This window comes from Oncorhynchus mykiss, chromosome 13, assembly GCF_013265735.2.
Source record: "Oncorhynchus mykiss isolate Arlee chromosome 13, USDA_OmykA_1.1, whole genome shotgun sequence".
Taxonomy (NCBI): Eukaryota; Metazoa; Chordata; class Actinopteri; order Salmoniformes; family Salmonidae; genus Oncorhynchus; species Oncorhynchus mykiss.
Window position 1 is genome coordinate 11,600,174 of NC_048577.1, and position 17,393 is coordinate 11,617,566.

Consider the following 17,393-nt stretch of genomic DNA (forward strand, 5'->3'; position numbering starts at 1 on the left):
ACGCCTATCCTGGCACGCAACGACACATCCACACACACACCTACTAATAACACACATCTGCACCACACACTTATCTAACACACATCCCTCTCTCGCCTTCTTCTTCTGTAGTTTACTCCAGGCTGCAGCCCCAGGGCTCTGAATGGCATTCTCAGTCCTCCACTGGAGGACTCGGTGATGGCCAGCCAGAGCTCTCTATGTGACATGCTCCAGGAGAAAGAAAAGAAGACCAGTACGGGCACAGGGACGGGTACCAGCCTGGGTATGGGGGGTCCAGGAGGGGCGGGACCGGGGGGCACAGGCATGGACCACTCCGCCCTCATCCCGCTACGCTCCAAGAACTTCAGGGAGAAGAGTGACGTCCATTTTGTTGATGTCATCAAGGAGGACAGGTGAGGACCGGAGGGAGTATGATGGCTTTTGGCTTTACTTATGAACTGTTTTGAGTTCAGTACATCTAAATAACCTAGATCAGAGTTCAGTCATAAACCCTGACCCTGAACCAGTTTAGAGGGGCATATTAAAGTTGGGAGGTAGTAGGTGGCTTTAGTGGAATGATTGACGGTCTAAAGCTGACCCTGGACTAGTTGATAGGACTAGTTGTTATTTACTACTGCACTGTTGTTAGATACTACTGCACTGCTGTTATATACTTCTGCACTGTTGTTAGATAGTACTGCACTGTTGTTAGATACTACTGCACTGTTAGATACTACTGCACTGTTGTTAGATAGTACTGCACTGTTGTTAGATACTACTGCACTGCTGTTATATACTACTGCACTGCTGTTATATACTTCTGCACTGTTGTTAGATAGTACTGCACTGTTGTTAGATACTACTGCACTGTTAGATACTACTGCACTGTTGTTAGATAGTACTGCACTGTTGTTAGATACTACTGCACTGTTGTTAGATACTACTGCACTGCTGTTATTTACTACTGCACTGTTAGATACTACTGCACTGTTGTTAGATACTTCTGCACTGTTGTTAGATACTACTGCACTGTTGTTAGATACTACTGCACTGCTGTTATATACTACTGCACTGTTGTTAGATAGTACTGCACTGTTGTTAGATACTACTGCACTGTTAGATACTACTGCACTGTTGTTAGATAGTACTGCACTGCTGTTAGGTAGTACTGCACAGCTGTTAGATACTACTGCACTGTTGTTAGATACTACAGCACTGTTGCTAGATACTACTGCACTGTTGTTAGATACTACTGCACTGTTGTTAGATACTACTGCACTGCTGTTATTTACTACTGCACTGTTGTTAGGTAGTACTGCACAGCTGTTAGATACTACTGCACTGTTGTTAGATGCTACTGCACTGTTTTTAGATACTACTGCACTGTTGTTAGATACTACTGCACTGCTGTTAGATACTACTGCACTGTTAGATACTACTGCACTGTTGTTAGATACTACTGCACTGTTGTTAGATACTACTGCACTGTTGTTAGATACTTCTGCACTGTTAGATACTACTGCACTGTTGTTATTTACTACTGCACTGTTAGATACTTCTGCACTGTTAGATACTACTGCACTGTTGTTAGATACTACTGCACTGTTGTTAGATACTACTGCACTGCTGTTAGATACTACTGCACTGCTGTTAGATACTACTAAACTGTTCGGAGCTAGGAACACAAGCATACTATATACAGGGTCAGTTCCATATTATAATGTACAGGGATACTGGATCTATAGAGGTAGATATGTATAGGGGTAAACATACTATATACAGGGTCAGTACCATATTATAATGTACAGGGATACTGGATCTATAGAGGTAGATATGTATAGGGGTTAACATACTATATACAGGGTCAGTACCATATTATAATGTACAGGGATACTGGATCTATAGAGGTAGATATGTATAGGGGTTAACATACTATATACAGGGTCAGTACCATATTATAATGTACAGGGATACTGGATCTATAGAGGTAGATATGTATAGGTGTAACGGTTCTCTTGTGGTGAAGGAGAGGCGGACCAAAATGCAGCGTGGTGGTTATTCATGTTCTTTAATGAAGGAACTATACATGAATAAACTAACAAAACAATAAATGTGCGAAAATCTAAACAGTCCTATCTGGTGCAAACACAGAGACAGGAACAATCACCCACAAACACACAGTGAAACCCAGGCTACCTAAGTATGATTCTCAATCAGAGACAACAAATGACACCTGCCTCTGATTGAGAACCATACTAGGCCGAAACATAGAAATACCCAAAACCTAGAAAAACAAACATAGACTGCCCACCCAACTCACGCCCTGAACATGGATAAATACAAAACAAAGGAAATAAAGGTCAGAACGTGACAATAGGGGTACGGATACTATATACAGGGTCAGTACCATATTATAATGTACAGGGATACTGGATCTATAGAGGTAGATATGTATAGGGGTAAACATACTATATACAGGGTCAGTACCATATTATAATGTACAGGGATACTGGATCTATAGAGGTAGATATGTATAGAGGTAAACATACTATATACAGGGTCAGTACCATATTATAATGTACAGGGATACTGGATCTATAGAGGTAGATATGTATAGGGGTAAACATACTATATACAGGGTCAGTACCATATTATAATGTACAGGGATACTGGATCTATAGAAGTAGATATGTATAGGTGTAAACATACTATATACAGGGTCAGTACCATATTATAATGTACAGGGATACTGGATCTATAGAGGTAGATATGTATAGGGGTAAACATACTATATACAGGGTCAGTACCATATTATAATGTACAGGGATACTGGCTCTATAGAGGTAGATATGTATAGGGGTAAACATACTATATACAGGGTCAGTACCATATTATAATGTACAGGGATACTGGATCTATAGAGGTAGATATGTATAGGGGTAAACATACTATATACAGGGTCAGTACCATATTATAATGTACAGGGATACTGGATCTATAGAGGTAGATATGTATAGGGGTAAACATACTATATACAGGGTCAGTACCATATTATAATGTACAGGGATACTGGATCTATAGAGGTAGATATGTATAGGGGTAAACATACTATATACAGGGTCAGTACCATATTATAATGTACAGGGATACTGGATCTATAGAGGTAGATATGTATAGGGGTAAACATACTATATACAGGGTCAGTTCCATATTATAATGTACAGGGATACTGGATCTATAGAGGTAGATATGTATAGGGGTAAACATACTATATACAGGGTCAGTACCATATTATAATGTACAGGGATACTGGATCTATAGAGGTAGATATGTATAGGGGTAAACATACTATATACAGGGTCAGTACCATATTATAATGTACAGGGATACTGGATCTATAGAGGTAGATATGTATAGGGGTAAACATACTATATACAGGGTCAGTTCCATATTATAATGTACAGGGATACTGGATCTATAGAGGTAGATATGTATAGGGGTAAGGTGACTAGGCATCCGGATATATGATTAACAGAGTAGCAGCAGCGTATATGAAGATTGTATGTGAGTGTGTGTGTGTATAGAGTCAGTATAGATGTGTGTGTTGGGCGTGTCAGTGTGAGTGAGTGTGCATTGAGACAGTATAGATGTGTGTGTTGAGAGTGTCAGTGTGAGTGAGTGTGCATTGAGACAGTATAGATGTGTGTGTTGAGAGTGTCAGTGTGAGTGAGTGTGCATTGAGACAGTATAGATGTGTGTGTTGAGCGTGTCAGTGTGTGTCAGTGTGCATTGAGACAGTATAGATGTGTGTGTTGGGCGTGTCAGTGTGCATTGCGAGAGTATAGATGTGTGTGTTGAGAGTGTCAGTGTGAGTGAGTGTGCATTGAGACAGTATAGATGTGTGTGTTGAGCGTGTCAGTGTGTGTCAGTGTGCATTGAGACAGTATAGATGTGTGTGTTGAGAGTGTCAGTGTGTGTCAGTGTGCATTGAGACAGTGCAAGAATAAAAATAACTAAAGGGTCAACTTAGACAGACAGATCGTCTGTGTAGACATTTGTTAGCTCTTCAGCAGTCTTATGGCTTGGGGATAGAAGCTGTTCAGGAGCCTGTTGGTGTCAGACTTGATACACGGGCACCGCTTGCCTTGCGGAAGCAGAGAGAACAGTCTATGGTTTGGCTGGTTTAGGATTACCAACAGTGGTGATTAGTGGTGACAGCGTATATATTTTAAGTCAGTCACTAAGGGAGGAATCCCAGTTTGAGATGCATGCACTTAACCTCGATGATCATGTAAATAATGCATAGATGTCAATGGATGATTCAAGTCATGCATGCAGAAGTCGAGTTAAAGTTAGGATTCCCCCCTAAAACCCTCTACCTGTCTTTTCCTCAATCTATTCTCCTCTTTCAAGTCTGATGAAGGACTACTTCTTCAAGCCTCCCATCAACAAGCTGAGCCTCAACTTCCTGGAGAGACCTCTGGAGACAGCCTACCGCATCAGCTACCAGGAGGAGGTACACACACACACACACACACACACACACACACACACCCTCAATCCGTGTCAGTCAAAGCCGTATTGACCACGTGTTCATACGAAGCCCCCTGCTGGTGTGTATAATATGTTTCAGTTCTAACAGTTTGACCACATTATAGTAGTAGTAATCTGAACTTTATCTTCTCTCTCTGTCCCTGTGTGGTTCCCCTTCCTTTCTCCTCTCCTTCTCTCTCTGTCCCTGTGTGTTTCCCCTTCCTTTCTCCTCTCCTTCTCTCTCTGTCCCTGTGTGGTTCCCCTTCCTTTCTCCTCTCCTTCTCTCTCTGTCCCTGTGTGGTTCCCCTTCCTTTCTCCTCTCCTCCTCTCTCTGTCCCTGTGTGGTTCCCCTTCCTTTCTCCTCTCCTCCTCTCTCTGTCCCTGTGTGGTTCCCCTTCCTTTCTCCTCTCCTCCTCTCTCTGTCCCTGTGTGGTTCCCCTTCCTTTCTCCTCTCCTTCTCTCTCTGTCCCTGTGTGGTTCCTCTTCCTTTCTCCTCTCCTTCTCTCTCTGTCCCTGTGTGGTTCCCCTTCCTTTCTCCTCTCCTTCTCTCTCTGTCCCTGTGTGGTTCCCCTTCCTTTCTCCTCTCCTTCTCTCTCTGTCCCTGTGTGGTTCCCCTTCCTTTCTCCTCTCCTTCTCTCTCTGTCCCTGTGTGGTTCCCCTTCCTTTCTCCTCTCCTTCTCTCTCTGTCCCTGTGTGGTTCCCCTCTCATCCCAAGTGTCGAACCACCTCTCCCCTTCCTTTCTCCTCTCCTTCTCTCTCTGTCCCTGTGTGGTTCCCCTCTCATCCCAAGTGTCGAACCACCTCTCCCCTTCCTTTCTCCTCTCCTCCTCTCTCTGTCCCTGTGTGGTTCCCCTCTCATCCCAAGTGTCGAACCACCTCTCCCCTTCCTTTCTCCTCTCCTTCTCTCTCTGTCCCTGTGTGGTTCCCCTCTCATCCCAAGTGTCGACCCACCTCTCCCCTTCCTTTCTCCTCTCCTTCTCTCTCTGTCCCTGTGTGGTTCCCCTCTCATCCCAAGTGTCGAACCACCTCTCCCCTTCCTTTCTCCTCTCCTTCTCTCTCTGTCCCTGTGTGGTTCCCCTCTCATCCCAAGTGTCGAACCACCTCTCCCCTTCCTTTCTCCTCTCCTTCTCTCTCTGTCCCTGTGTGGTTCCCCTCTCATCCCAAGTGTCGAACCACCTCTCCCCTTCCTTTCTCCTCTCCTTCTCTCTCTGTCTCTGACTACTCTCTCCCCTCCAGGTGGAGACCCAGGCCCCGGTGCAGACCTCTCTATGTCTCTGACTACTCTCTCCCCTCCAGGTGGAGACCCAGGCCCCGGTGCAGACCTCTCTATGTCTCTGACTACTCTCTCCCCTCCAGGTGGAGACCCAGGCCCCGGTGCAGACCTTCTCTCTATGTCTCTGACTACTCTCTCCCCTCCAGGTGGAGACCCAGGCCCCGGTGCAGACCTTCTCTCTATGTCTCTGACTACTCTCTCCCCTCCAGGTGGAGACCCAGGCCCCGGTGCAGACCTCTCTATGTCTCTGACTACTCTCTCCCCTCCAGGTGGAGACCCAGGCCCCGGTGCAGACCTCTCTATGTCTCTGACTACTCTCTCCCCTCCAGGTGGAGACCCAGGCCCCGGTGCAGACCTTCTCTCTATGTCTCTGACTACTCTCTCCCCTCCAGGTGGAGACCCAGGCCCCGGTGCAGACCTCTCTATGTCTCTGACTACTCTCTCCCCTCCAGGTGGAGACCCAGGCCCCGGTGCAGACCTTCTCTCTATGTCTCTGACTACTCTCTCCCCTCCAGGTGGAGACCCAGGCCCCGGTGCAGACCTCTCTATGTCTCTGACTACTCTCTCCCCTCCAGGTGGAGACCCAGGCCCCGGTGCAGACCTTCTCTCTATGTCTCTGACTACTCTCTCCCCTCCAGGTGGAGACCCAGGCCCCCGTGCAGACCTCTCTATGTCTCTGACTACTCTCTCCCCTCCAGGTGGAGACCCAGTCCCCGGTGCAGACCTCTCTATGTCTCTGACTACTCTCTCCCCTCCAGGTGGAGACCCAGGCCCCGGTGCAGACCTCTCTATGTCTCTGACTACTCTCTCCCCTCCAGGTGGAGACCCAGGCCCCGGTGCAGACCTTCTCTCTATGTCTCTGACTACTCTCTCCCCTCCAGGTGGAGACCCAGGCCCCGGTGCAGACCTTCGCCAGCCCTACCTTCAGCTCCTTCCTGGATGTTCTCCTATCCTGCTCTGTGTTCCTCGCCCTCACCTTGGCCTGCTTCCTGGTTCCCATGGTCACCATGGAGACGCCTCCGGCAACCGTCCTGGGATTGGCTACCGCTGCTGGTCTGTTAGAGCTGGTCTCCCTGGTGCTGTCCATACGGTGAGAGATGGAGGGGGGAGATAGTGGGAGGGAGAGAGGGTGGGTAGAGTGAAAAGTGTCTGCTGGAGTTGGTCTCCCTGTTGCTATATGGAGGAATGAGAAATTAGGGAGGGAGGGAGAGAGAATGAACTGATAGGGATGTGAGTCAGTGTATCACAATGTTGTCCTTTATTGCTATTTACTTGTCCCTCCTTTCCTCACCTCCTCGCCCTCGGCCCCCTGCAGTATGACGTTCTACCTGGACAACGTGTTGAGCTGTACCCAGACCTTGCTGAGGGTGGTGTCAGGCTGGATCCCCCGTCATGTGATCGGGGCCGTGCTGGTCTCACTTCCTGCCGTGTCCGTGTTCTCACACCTCGCCTGCAGCCTCCACCTGCCCATCCAGGTAAGGAGAGATAGAGAGGGTAAAGGAGGAGGGCAGACATGGGGTTCTAGTCAGGGATCGTCAAAAGGGGTTTGAACGCTGGTCGAGATGACAGATGGCAAATGCATTACTGCTAACAACACCTATTTACAATAAAAGGTGTTCTCAAGTGTGTGGGACTAAGTGTCAAGAGCATTGAGTTATACTTAGTCCACAGTTGTAGGACCCACTAGAAAGTGCCAGTGTTTCAGAGAGATAAACAGTCAATGGAAAATGGAGAGGTCTATACTTGTGGAACTTGTTTCACAGATTTTTGACATTCTCCTCCTATCAAATCCTTTATGTGGAAGAGATGGAGGTCCTAGTTTGGGCAGAGGCTAACTACACACTGCACATTGTTTTCTCTAGCCTTATTCTGAGTCCGGAGCTGCTGCCATAGGGCTCTGGTCAAAAGGTAGTGCACTATACTACTATACCTGGCCGTGCTGCTGCTCCAGTTTTAACTGTTCTGCCTGTGATTATTATTATTTGACCATGCTGGTCATTTATGAACATTTGAACATCTTGGCCATGTTCTGTTATAATCTCCACCTGGCACAGCCAGAAGAGGACTGGCCACCCCTCATAGCCTGGTTCCTCTCTATGTTTCTTCCTAGGTTTTGGCCTTTCTAGGGAGTTTTTCCTAGCCACCGTGCTTCTACACCTGCAATTCTTGCGGATGGATGGATGGAGGGATGAAAGAGAGGGATGGATTGGACGAGAGTGATGAATAATATGGCAGAGAAAGAGAAGATGTGTGAGAGGGATAGAAGGGAGGGATGGAAGCATGGAGAGAGAGATGGAGGGATGGAAGAGAGACGTGTTAAGTTGTCATCATAAGTCTGTACTAACTACTCTACAGGGGATTCAACTATTGATGTGCGTGTGGGTGTGTGTTCACCCATGCCACTGGTGTGCATAAGGCATGTGCTCACAGGTGTGAGTGTGTTGAGGGTGTTGGTGGGGAAGTATGTTTATGTTACCATATGTAATATATTGTGTGAGTACTATTGTGTACCAGGGTCAAGTTCCATTTCAATTCAGTCAATTTGGGAAATAACCTGAAATTCCAATTCCCGATGTCTTCTCATAGAGAAGCATTGATGAAAATTGGAATTTCAGTTTACACAAACAAATGTTGTGTGTCCTCCCTCTAGGTAACCATGTTCCTGTGCTGTGCAGTGACCATAGCCATCATCCAGTACTGTAACTTCTGCCAGCTGAGTTTCTGGATGAGATCTGCCCTGGCCACAGCTGTTGGTGTGGCTCTACTAGTGCTGCTCCACAGCCCCCTCAACAGGACAGGGTTAGTACTGCAGCCGATACGTTTTTACGACCCATTCAGAACATTAATCCAATACACATTTTCGCGTACACATATTTTGCAGATGTTATCACGTGTGTGCAGTAATACCTGACAATACAAAAACAATACACCCAAATCCCCAAAATAAAAGAAAGGAATTAAGAAATATATAAATATTAGCAATACGCATGTCTGTTCTTCTTATTGGTGTCCTTTAGTGGTGTTTTCTTTGCAGCAATTTGACCATGAAGGCCTGATTCATTCAGTCTCCTCTGAACAGTTGATGTTGAGATGTGTCTGTTACTTGAACTATTTGAGGCTGGTAACTCTAATGAACTTATCCTCTGCAGCAGAGGTAACTCTGGGTCTTCCTTTCCTGTGGCGGTCCTCATGAGAGCCACTTTCATCATAGCACTTGATAGTTTTTGCGACTGCACTTGAAGAAACTTTCAAAGTTCTTGAATTTCTTAAAGTAATAATGATTTGTCATTTCTCTTTGCTCATTTGAGCTGTTCTTGCCATAAAATGGACTTTGTCTTTTACCAAATAGGGCTATCTTCTATTTACCACCCCAACCTTGTCACAACACTAATGATTGGCTCAAACCCATTAAGGAAAGAAATTCCACAAGTGAACTTTTAACAAATGCATTCCAGGTGACTGCCTCATGAAGCTGGTTGAGAGAATGCCATGAGTGTGCAAAGCTGTCATCAAGGCAAAGGGTGGCTACTTTGAAGAATCTCAAATATATTTTGATTTGTTTAACACTCTTTTAGTTACTACATGAGGGGTGAATTATTACATGTGTTATTCATAGTTTTGACATATTCTACAATGTAGAAAATAGTAACAATAAAGAACAACCCTGGAATGAGTAGGTGTGCCCAAACTTCTGACTGGTACTGTATATGATTGTGTGTATAGGCATTATGGACAATATATGAATAGAAAAGGTGTGTAGAGCAGTAGTTATATAGGATGATCAACTAGAATACAGTATATACATATGAAGTGGGTAAAACAGGATGTTAACAGTGTTCCATGACTGTGTACATAGGGCAGCAGTCTCTAAGGTGGAGGGTAGAGTACCGGGTGGTATCCGGCTAGAATCAGTGACTAAAGTTCAGGGCAGGGTACTGGGCGGAGGCCGGCTAGTGGTGACTGTTTAACAGTCTGATGCACCTGGACTGTCCCCACATTTTCTTGAGGGACGCGGGGGGAAACCTTTACAACATTATGAAGATGTTATATCTTATGGTATAATGGTACAACTTTAAGCTATAATTACTTTATTTTTCAATTGTATAGCTTGCACTTTATTTGCCATTAGTCAGCCGTTAGTCAGCATTTTATGACATACACAATATGCACATTAAATACACAATATACCTCTCTCTCCCCTTGGCTCTTAGGAAAGGTTCATATTCATCTGTTTGTGAGCCAAGTTGTGTGTGTTGGAGTGTGTTGGAGTGTGAGTGTGTTGGAATGTGTTATCACACTTGTGTTTAACTCACAGGAGTCATTCTAAGAGGTTGATATGAATTAGTCAGCCGTGTGTGTGTGCGTGTGTGTGTGTGTGTGTGTGTGTGTGTGTGTGTGTGTGTGTGTGTGTGTGTGTGTGTGTGTGTGTGTGTGTGTGTGTGTGTGTGTGTGTGTAACTGACGGGAGTCACTCTGTCTTGCAGCTCCAGTAATGACAGTTCTCCAGCGATGGGGTGAGTGTTGCCATGGAGACGCAGCATGTTGATGGATGAGTGACATTTGGGAGGGTGACGGGGGTGAAAGGGGAGAAGAGGGGCCCGTCTTTCTATTTCTCCCTCTCTTCACTCTCTCTCCTCTCACTCTCTTTTCTCTCTCCTCTCCTCTCTTTTCTCAAACTGTGAAGTATGGCTGGTGTAATCATAGCAGCTAAATGTCAGCTTTTGACCAGGGCCCATAGGGAATAGGGTGCCATTTGGGACAGGTTCTGTGAGTCAGACTGGCTAGCTGGTCCTATTTATACGAGCCACGGGTTAAGCTCAACTGTGGGAGAGATGCTGCAGGTAGAGGATCTCGAATAATACATAGAGCATGAAGGACCATGTTGGCCTTTTTTAACAAGAGGGAGAATGAGTTGAATTGATGCTACGATGTGTATCTTTGAGCCTATAGCCAAGTGATTTAAGTTGTGAAAGTGCTTGGCATGTATAGCGTGGTACGGTAGACACTGAATGGGTGTGGTTCATGGTAATGCAACTGCTGCGTATCGATATCAACCTCCTCCCTTCTGTCTGTCTCTCAGTCTGTATGTCTGTGTCTCGGTCTGTCTCTTGGTCTGTCTGTCTCTCGGTCTGTATGTCTGTGTCTCGGTCTGTCTGTCTCTTGGTCTGTCTGTCTGTCTCTCTCTCTTTCGGTCTGTCTGTCTGTCTGTCTGTCTCTCGGTCTGTCTGTCTCTCTCTCTCGGTAGGTCTGTCTGTCTCTAGGTCTGTCTGTCTCTCTCTCTCGGTAGGTCTGTCTGTCTCTCGGTCTGTATGTCTGTGTCTTGGTCTGTCTGTCTCTTGGTCTGTCTGTCTGTCTCTCTCTCTTTCGGTCTGTCTGTCTGTCTGTCTGTCTGTCTCTCGGTCTGTCTGTCTCTCTCTCGGTAGGTCTGTCTGTCTCTAGGTCTGTCTGTCTCTAGGTCTGTCTGTCTCTGTGTGTCTTTCTGTTTGTCTTGTCTCATGACTGTCTGGCTGGCTGGCTCCGTCTGTCTACCTCTCTCTACACCCTCCCTTTTTATCTCTCTCTCGCTTTATCTCTCACATTCTCTCTCTCTGTCTACCCATCTCTCTCTACACCCTCCTTTCTTTCTCTCTCTTTCTTTCTAGCCACCACACCACTCCTTCCTCTCTCTGTCTGCCCTCATCTACCTCCTGCCCTCTTCTAATTTTCTCCTTCTCTTTTCCAGTAACCTCACCAATGAGACATGGTCCACTCCAGAACCACGTCCAGACGCCATGGACCCCGTGAGACCCCTAGACCTACTGGTCCCAGAAGCAGTACTCACCTACTTCCTCCTCCTCCTATTGGTCTGGTTCCTGAACCACGAGTTTGAGGTCAGCTACCGTCTCCATTACCATGGCAACATAGAGGCCGACAAGCACCGCGTCAAGATCCAGAACATGCGGGACCAGGCCGACTGGTTGCTAGGCAACATCATCCCAATCCATGTCGCCGAGCAGCTCAAGGTGACCCAGTCGTACTCCAAAAATCACGACAACGCCGGGGTTATCTTTGCGAGTATTGTGAATTTTTCTGAATTCTACGAGGAAAGTTACGAAGGCGGGAAGGAGTGTTACCGAGTGCTCAATGAGCTCATCGGCGACTTCGACGAGTTGCTACGGAAACCGGACTTCGCCAACGTGGAGAAGATCAAGACGATCGGCGCCACGTACATGGCGGCGTCCGGGCTGAACCCTCAACAGTGCATTGACGACTCCCACCCAAACTCTAACCACCTGAGGGCGCTGTTTGACTTCGCCCTCGAGATGATGGGTGTTTTGGACGACTTCAATAAAAACATGCTAGGCTTTGGGTTTAAGCTCCGTATCGGGTTCAACCATGGTCCCCTGACAGCGGGGGTGATCGGCACTACCAAGTTGCTCTACGACATCTGGGGAGACACAGTGAATATTGCGAGTCGCATGGACTCTACAGGGGTGGAGTGTCGGGTACAGGTGAGTGAGGAGAGCCACTCGGCGCTCAGCGGAATGGGCTTAGAGTTTGACTACCGCGGTACCGTCAACGTCAAGGGCAAAGGTCAAATGAGGACCTTCCTGTATCCCAGGAGCGCTGAAAGAGGTGGGCAGCTATTGGCTGAGCCTTGGCTACAGCCACATCAATTAGTTGCTGTTTTGCCCCCGGTGAAACCTGTCCAATCACAGGCAGCCGTTGGACCCGTGGGGGAAGGGGACGCCGTTAATACGACCAATTCTGATGCAAGTGCCAATGCGCCAGCCCCTCCTCCTTTATCCTCTTCTCCCACATCCTCCTCTTCCTCCACATTCACCCCCCAAGCCTCTTCCATAGGACCTCCTGTAGTTCCTTCAGGACTAGGGCCAGAGCCAGGCCCGGCCAAGTCCTGTGGGGTGAGGGCAGATCGGGCAGAGGGGTACAGGGACGCTCCTCCAACCCCACCAGGAATCCCCCAAACTGGGGCTGGCCACCCCGCTGCTACGGGCACGGACCCTCACCCCCTTACCCTGGACCTAGACCCGGAGCTAGTACCCTGTACCTTGGCACAGCCTGAGGAAGAGGAAGAGGAGGAAGCGAATGAGCTGACAAAGCTCAATAAGGAGGATTTCATGTCACGCCTTTGATCCATCAAGTGCTGATCTAGGATCAGCTCCCCCTTATCCATATAATCCTATTCATTATGATTTTAAAGTCGAAACTGATCCTCGATCAGCACTCCTTTCTCTGAGCTGAGCTGAAGACAGAAGTAGCTACAGATACAGGTTTGTAGGGATGGGGGGAGTTTTTCCCCCCTAACTTATCCATTAATCACCTTTCTGAACCAAAACAGATGTTTTCACATGATGAAATGTGACTGCAGACAGAGTGACCTTTGGACATTGACTTGTAGTCAAGCAATGATGTCTCATCACTTTTCTATAGGAAGGGGGAGGGCTGTGTTGAGCACAGTTATTGTGGCACAATATAAAGCAGGGGGAGGGAGGAGGAGGAGTAGAGAAAGGGTTTTTGCTTGTTGGTGTTGAGGTTTTATTTGTCTTATGCTTTGGTTGATATGTAAAGAAGTGCCTTCAGGACAAGAACCGTTAACGAACAAGAAATGAATATGGAACAAAAACACAAAAAAGGTTGGAACAATCTTTAGCATGACTTCTTTTTTCTATTTCAAACCTCGTCTACCGATGATGCTGTGGTTCTTTTACTACAAGTTGTTTTTTCAATGCAATTTATTTAGTTATTGTATCGTTGTCGTTTGTGCCATATTCAGTTTTTCACTTGATCAGTTGTAGCCTGTTCGCCTGACCGTAAAGGGAAATACATGACGTGCCAGACAGTGGTGGATCATGGGTAAGAAGCAGGGAGTTATGGGTAGAATAAGGGAATGACAAAAAGCAGTGTTATTGGTGTTTCTGCTTTGAGACGATGGCTTAGAGTGTTTGTGATGTGCTACATAGACCCAATACTAAAGGGAAAACCAACATAGGGATTTATCTTCACACTGACACTTTTTTATGTCCAACTTTACAGGAAACACGTTTTTTTTTAAAGAAACTTCCGTACAGCTTCTTTAAGTGGTCTGTGGAACATAACTGTCAGAACCACAGATCTCCTCGCTGGGTCTCACACAACTTCTCCTAGACCTCTCCTAAATGGAAATGGCAAATTGGGATGGTAGCCCATACCAAGCAGTCTTGACAGTAAGAAAACTGAACACATACGTTATAGCACTCTCAAGTAACGATTATACTCTAACAAGTATACTGAAAAAGCACACATCTAAAAATCGTTTAAGGGAATCATAGTGTTGGAAATTAAAGGGACTATTTGGTTATATCAAAATGGGAAAGCACTTAAAATCTTTAGGGATAATATGTGTTAAAAGTATGACATTGGCCAAAAGGAACAGAATTCATTACAAACAGTTTATTAACATGTTATAACATGTATTAATGTGTATTGAAGTGAAAACTCAAGTTTGTATGAAGTTCTATCCATTGTGTTAGTTGCCACAGAAACAAATGATTTTGACCGACACCAGATTCAACCAATGGCTAATCACGGCTGCCTTTAGCTTTGTGTGACATGCTGGTTGGGGTGGGACGTTTAATCTTTTATCCAATCACAGCCTCTGCATGAGGGAGGCTCTACTGTATTAATGTACTTAAAATGTGCCACTTTCATCAAGTTATTATTTGGGTGCAATGCAACCTATATTTTTCAAAGTTTTCCTTTTCGAGTACATTTTTTGTAGTGCCTAAAAAATATATTTTTTGTTGAGTTAGTATGATGATGATAGCAATGATGATGATTGTATGTTTTATGAAATGATGAATCGCCTTGAGCAGTTCCAACTGCAACTCCTGTTTTGAGAAAATCAACATCTTGCTCACTTGGTTTTTTCTTTCTCTCTCTCTCTCTGACTGATTCTCTGTGAATTCTATGTGAAGGGTGGTGTGCCCAAGGTCTCTTCCGTGCTCCCTCGCTTTTCTCTTTTCTCTCACCTTGCCTTTTCCCCTCTTTTCTGCTCAAGCTTTTACTTCTGAAAGGAAGGGTCTATAGGGGATTCATCTGTAGCCCTGTCACTTTTGTGTCTTACATTTCAGACAGAAAGTAGTAGGAAAATCTGTGTGTATGTGTGTGTGTGTGTATGTGTGCTTGTGTGCTTTTCCCCCCAAGTCTATTTGACTAAGGAGAAAGACTGAAAGTTGAAGTTGCCCCATGGTGCTGATCAAGGGTCAGTTTTGTGTTTTAATTCCTAATGGTCGATGCTCGGACTTGGATCTGATGAGTAATCTTTTGGGATACCTCTACTCTAAACTGCAGGGAGAACCAATAAGAGCTAGTTTAAGGGTCTTTAAGTGGGCTATCAGACAAGTTATAAACATACGATACGAATCAAAGCAGATGGCCTATAACTTCAAGGTGAGTGCCCATAAAAAGATCTAGAAATAGTATTACATCGGAATTAAGTGCTATATGTTGTTCATATTATGCCAATGTACCCTTGCCAAAATGCTGAGTCTATTTAGAGTTTGGGACTTTTGTTTACCTACCACCAATATGTACTTCTAATATGTCAGTGCCTTTTATTAGACATCTTGTGTGGATGTAGTTTGGTGGCTTATTGTCAGCCTTCTTGATATTTTTATCCTCAAATGCCTTTCCACTTCCAATAACTTTGTAGCACATTCATAGGTTCTATATATCTGACTATAGCTAATAATTCGACACACACCATTTTTATATTATGAATTAAAGTACTGTGGATCTTTGTATTAAATATTTGGATATATTTTTATTTATCACACATGAAAAAAAAGCCACACTTTATCTTTCACTTCCACAGAAGCATACCGTATTTACCATCAATCGTGTATCTATCTGGTTTATGATTACTTAAGTAAGTGTTTGTGCATTGAATCACACTTGTATTTATGTTGTTAGTTAGAGTGAGGCGGAGTACAGTAGCGATTTGTATTGAGTTTGGAGTGAAAGGGCACAGTAACCAAGACTGGTATCCAAGGGACAATTTTTTTTTTAAAGGGAACTAGGCAGAACACGGAGGAGGGATATGGGCATGTCACCCTCTTACTAAAACCTTCACCAATACTGAGAAATAAAAAAGGGAATAGAAGTAAAAACGAAACTGTCTCCAACTCTGTGCTCTCTGGTAAAAAGGGAGGAATGGGCGGGAATGACTTTGACTTTGCTTGTTTGAGTCTGAAATTTTCACCACTTTGCTCTGTGTGTGTGTGTGTGTGTGTGTATGTGTGTGTGTGTGTGTGTGTGTGTGTGTGTGTGTGTGTGTGTGTGATTGCCTGTGTGTTTGCGTGGACATACTTATGCTTTTTGCTACCACTCTCACCCATACACTCCCGCAATTAGTCATTGATTTCTTTCTTTGCCTCTCTTGACATTTCTAACCAACCTTAGGGTTTGTTTGTTAGCTTTCATGACATGGATAAAGCCTCCAGAAGTCTATTTTAATTGAGCCCAATTCAAAAGAATATATAATATATATGCCATTTAGCAGACACTTTTAAACAAAGTGACTTACAGTCATGCATACATTTGACATATGGGTGGTCCTGGGAATCAAACACACAATCCTGGCATTACAAGCGCTATGCCCTACCAACCAGGCCATACAGGACCCAACTAAGCCATACAGGATAATTATGCTATACAATATCTAATACGAATTGGGAGACAAAAGCCAACAACGAACAAACAAATTATTCAGTAATTAACATAAGCTTTAACAAGGACGCATGGAACAGATAGATTAAATATATATTGTTTGAACTGAACCAGTGTCTGGGCCTGTGTTTCTTTTTACAGAAAAAGTCCTTTTACCAGGCCTTCACTCTAGTAAGTACAATTTGAATTGTTGAGAAAACATAGTTTTTCTTCCTCTTTTTACTGTTTGAGGTGCAGGTATACTAAATATTTGTGGGTGTGTTAGCACATTCAAACTATCATCACAAGCAAAAACAAGTTGATAATTCACTCGCGATTAAATTGCACACTCACTTTCTTTCACCGCTATGGTAAATGAACTATAGTAAATTAGCTCCATGTGTTATTTCCACACTGGGGATAACGATATTGGAAAAAGCCAAAGTGTTTAAATTTGTTGATCTGAGATGTATGTTATTGTGTTTTTTTGCTTGTTTATATTTGCAATTTTTCAATCAGTCAGTGTGCTATTGTTTGTTTATTTGTTATTGTGCACATTAACCATAGCCAATGTATCATTTTTAAACACGATGAACATAATCTGTATACAGTTGCACAAGGCACTCACTATGTATGTACATATGCAATATGTATTTGATGTCACATTTATGATTTTGTTTCAACTTTTTGTACATGTGCCTGAGCCAGATTTGGACTTTTTGTGAAAATCGATGAACAGGAGAACACTTCCATATCAAACTGTTGTGTCGTCTGCCTGGCTGTCTGGGTGACTTTGTGAGTGATATATTACGTAGGATCTTTCAAGGGCTTGTGTCAAAATAAGTATTTTAGATGCTGCAAGTGCGGCAATATTTCTACCATAATTATGACAACCACCAATCCCCTGCAACTAGCATAAGTAC

General features: G+C 44.7%; 2 protein-coding genes across 3 annotated transcripts in view; both read left to right on the plus strand.

Moving 5' to 3' along the window:
• LOC118938426 (adenylate cyclase type 9-like) overlaps positions 1-17,232 on the plus strand; it is a 75,029-nt gene extending 57,797 nt beyond the window's left edge. For both annotated transcript variants that reach the window (XM_036942312.1, XM_036942313.1), the window contains 7 exons: positions 112-392; positions 4,393-4,495; positions 6,667-6,875; positions 7,101-7,260; positions 8,436-8,584; positions 10,269-10,298; positions 11,507-17,232. In XM_036942312.1, coding sequence (XP_036798207.1) covers positions 112-392; positions 4,393-4,495; positions 6,667-6,875; positions 7,101-7,260; positions 8,436-8,584; positions 10,269-10,298; positions 11,507-12,917 — 2,343 coding nt within the window. In that variant the 3' untranslated portion in view covers positions 12,918-17,232. The remainder of the gene's footprint in view (positions 1-111; positions 393-4,392; positions 4,496-6,666; positions 6,876-7,100; positions 7,261-8,435; positions 8,585-10,268; positions 10,299-11,506) is intronic.
• Positions 13,113-17,393, plus strand: part of LOC110513526 (CREB-binding protein) — an 82,033-nt gene continuing 77,752 nt past the window's right edge. Inside the window, exon 1 of the mRNA XM_036942307.1 lies at positions 13,113-13,418. Coding sequence (XP_036798202.1) covers positions 13,391-13,418 — 28 coding nt within the window. The 5' untranslated portion in view covers positions 13,113-13,390. The remainder of the gene's footprint in view (positions 13,419-17,393) is intronic.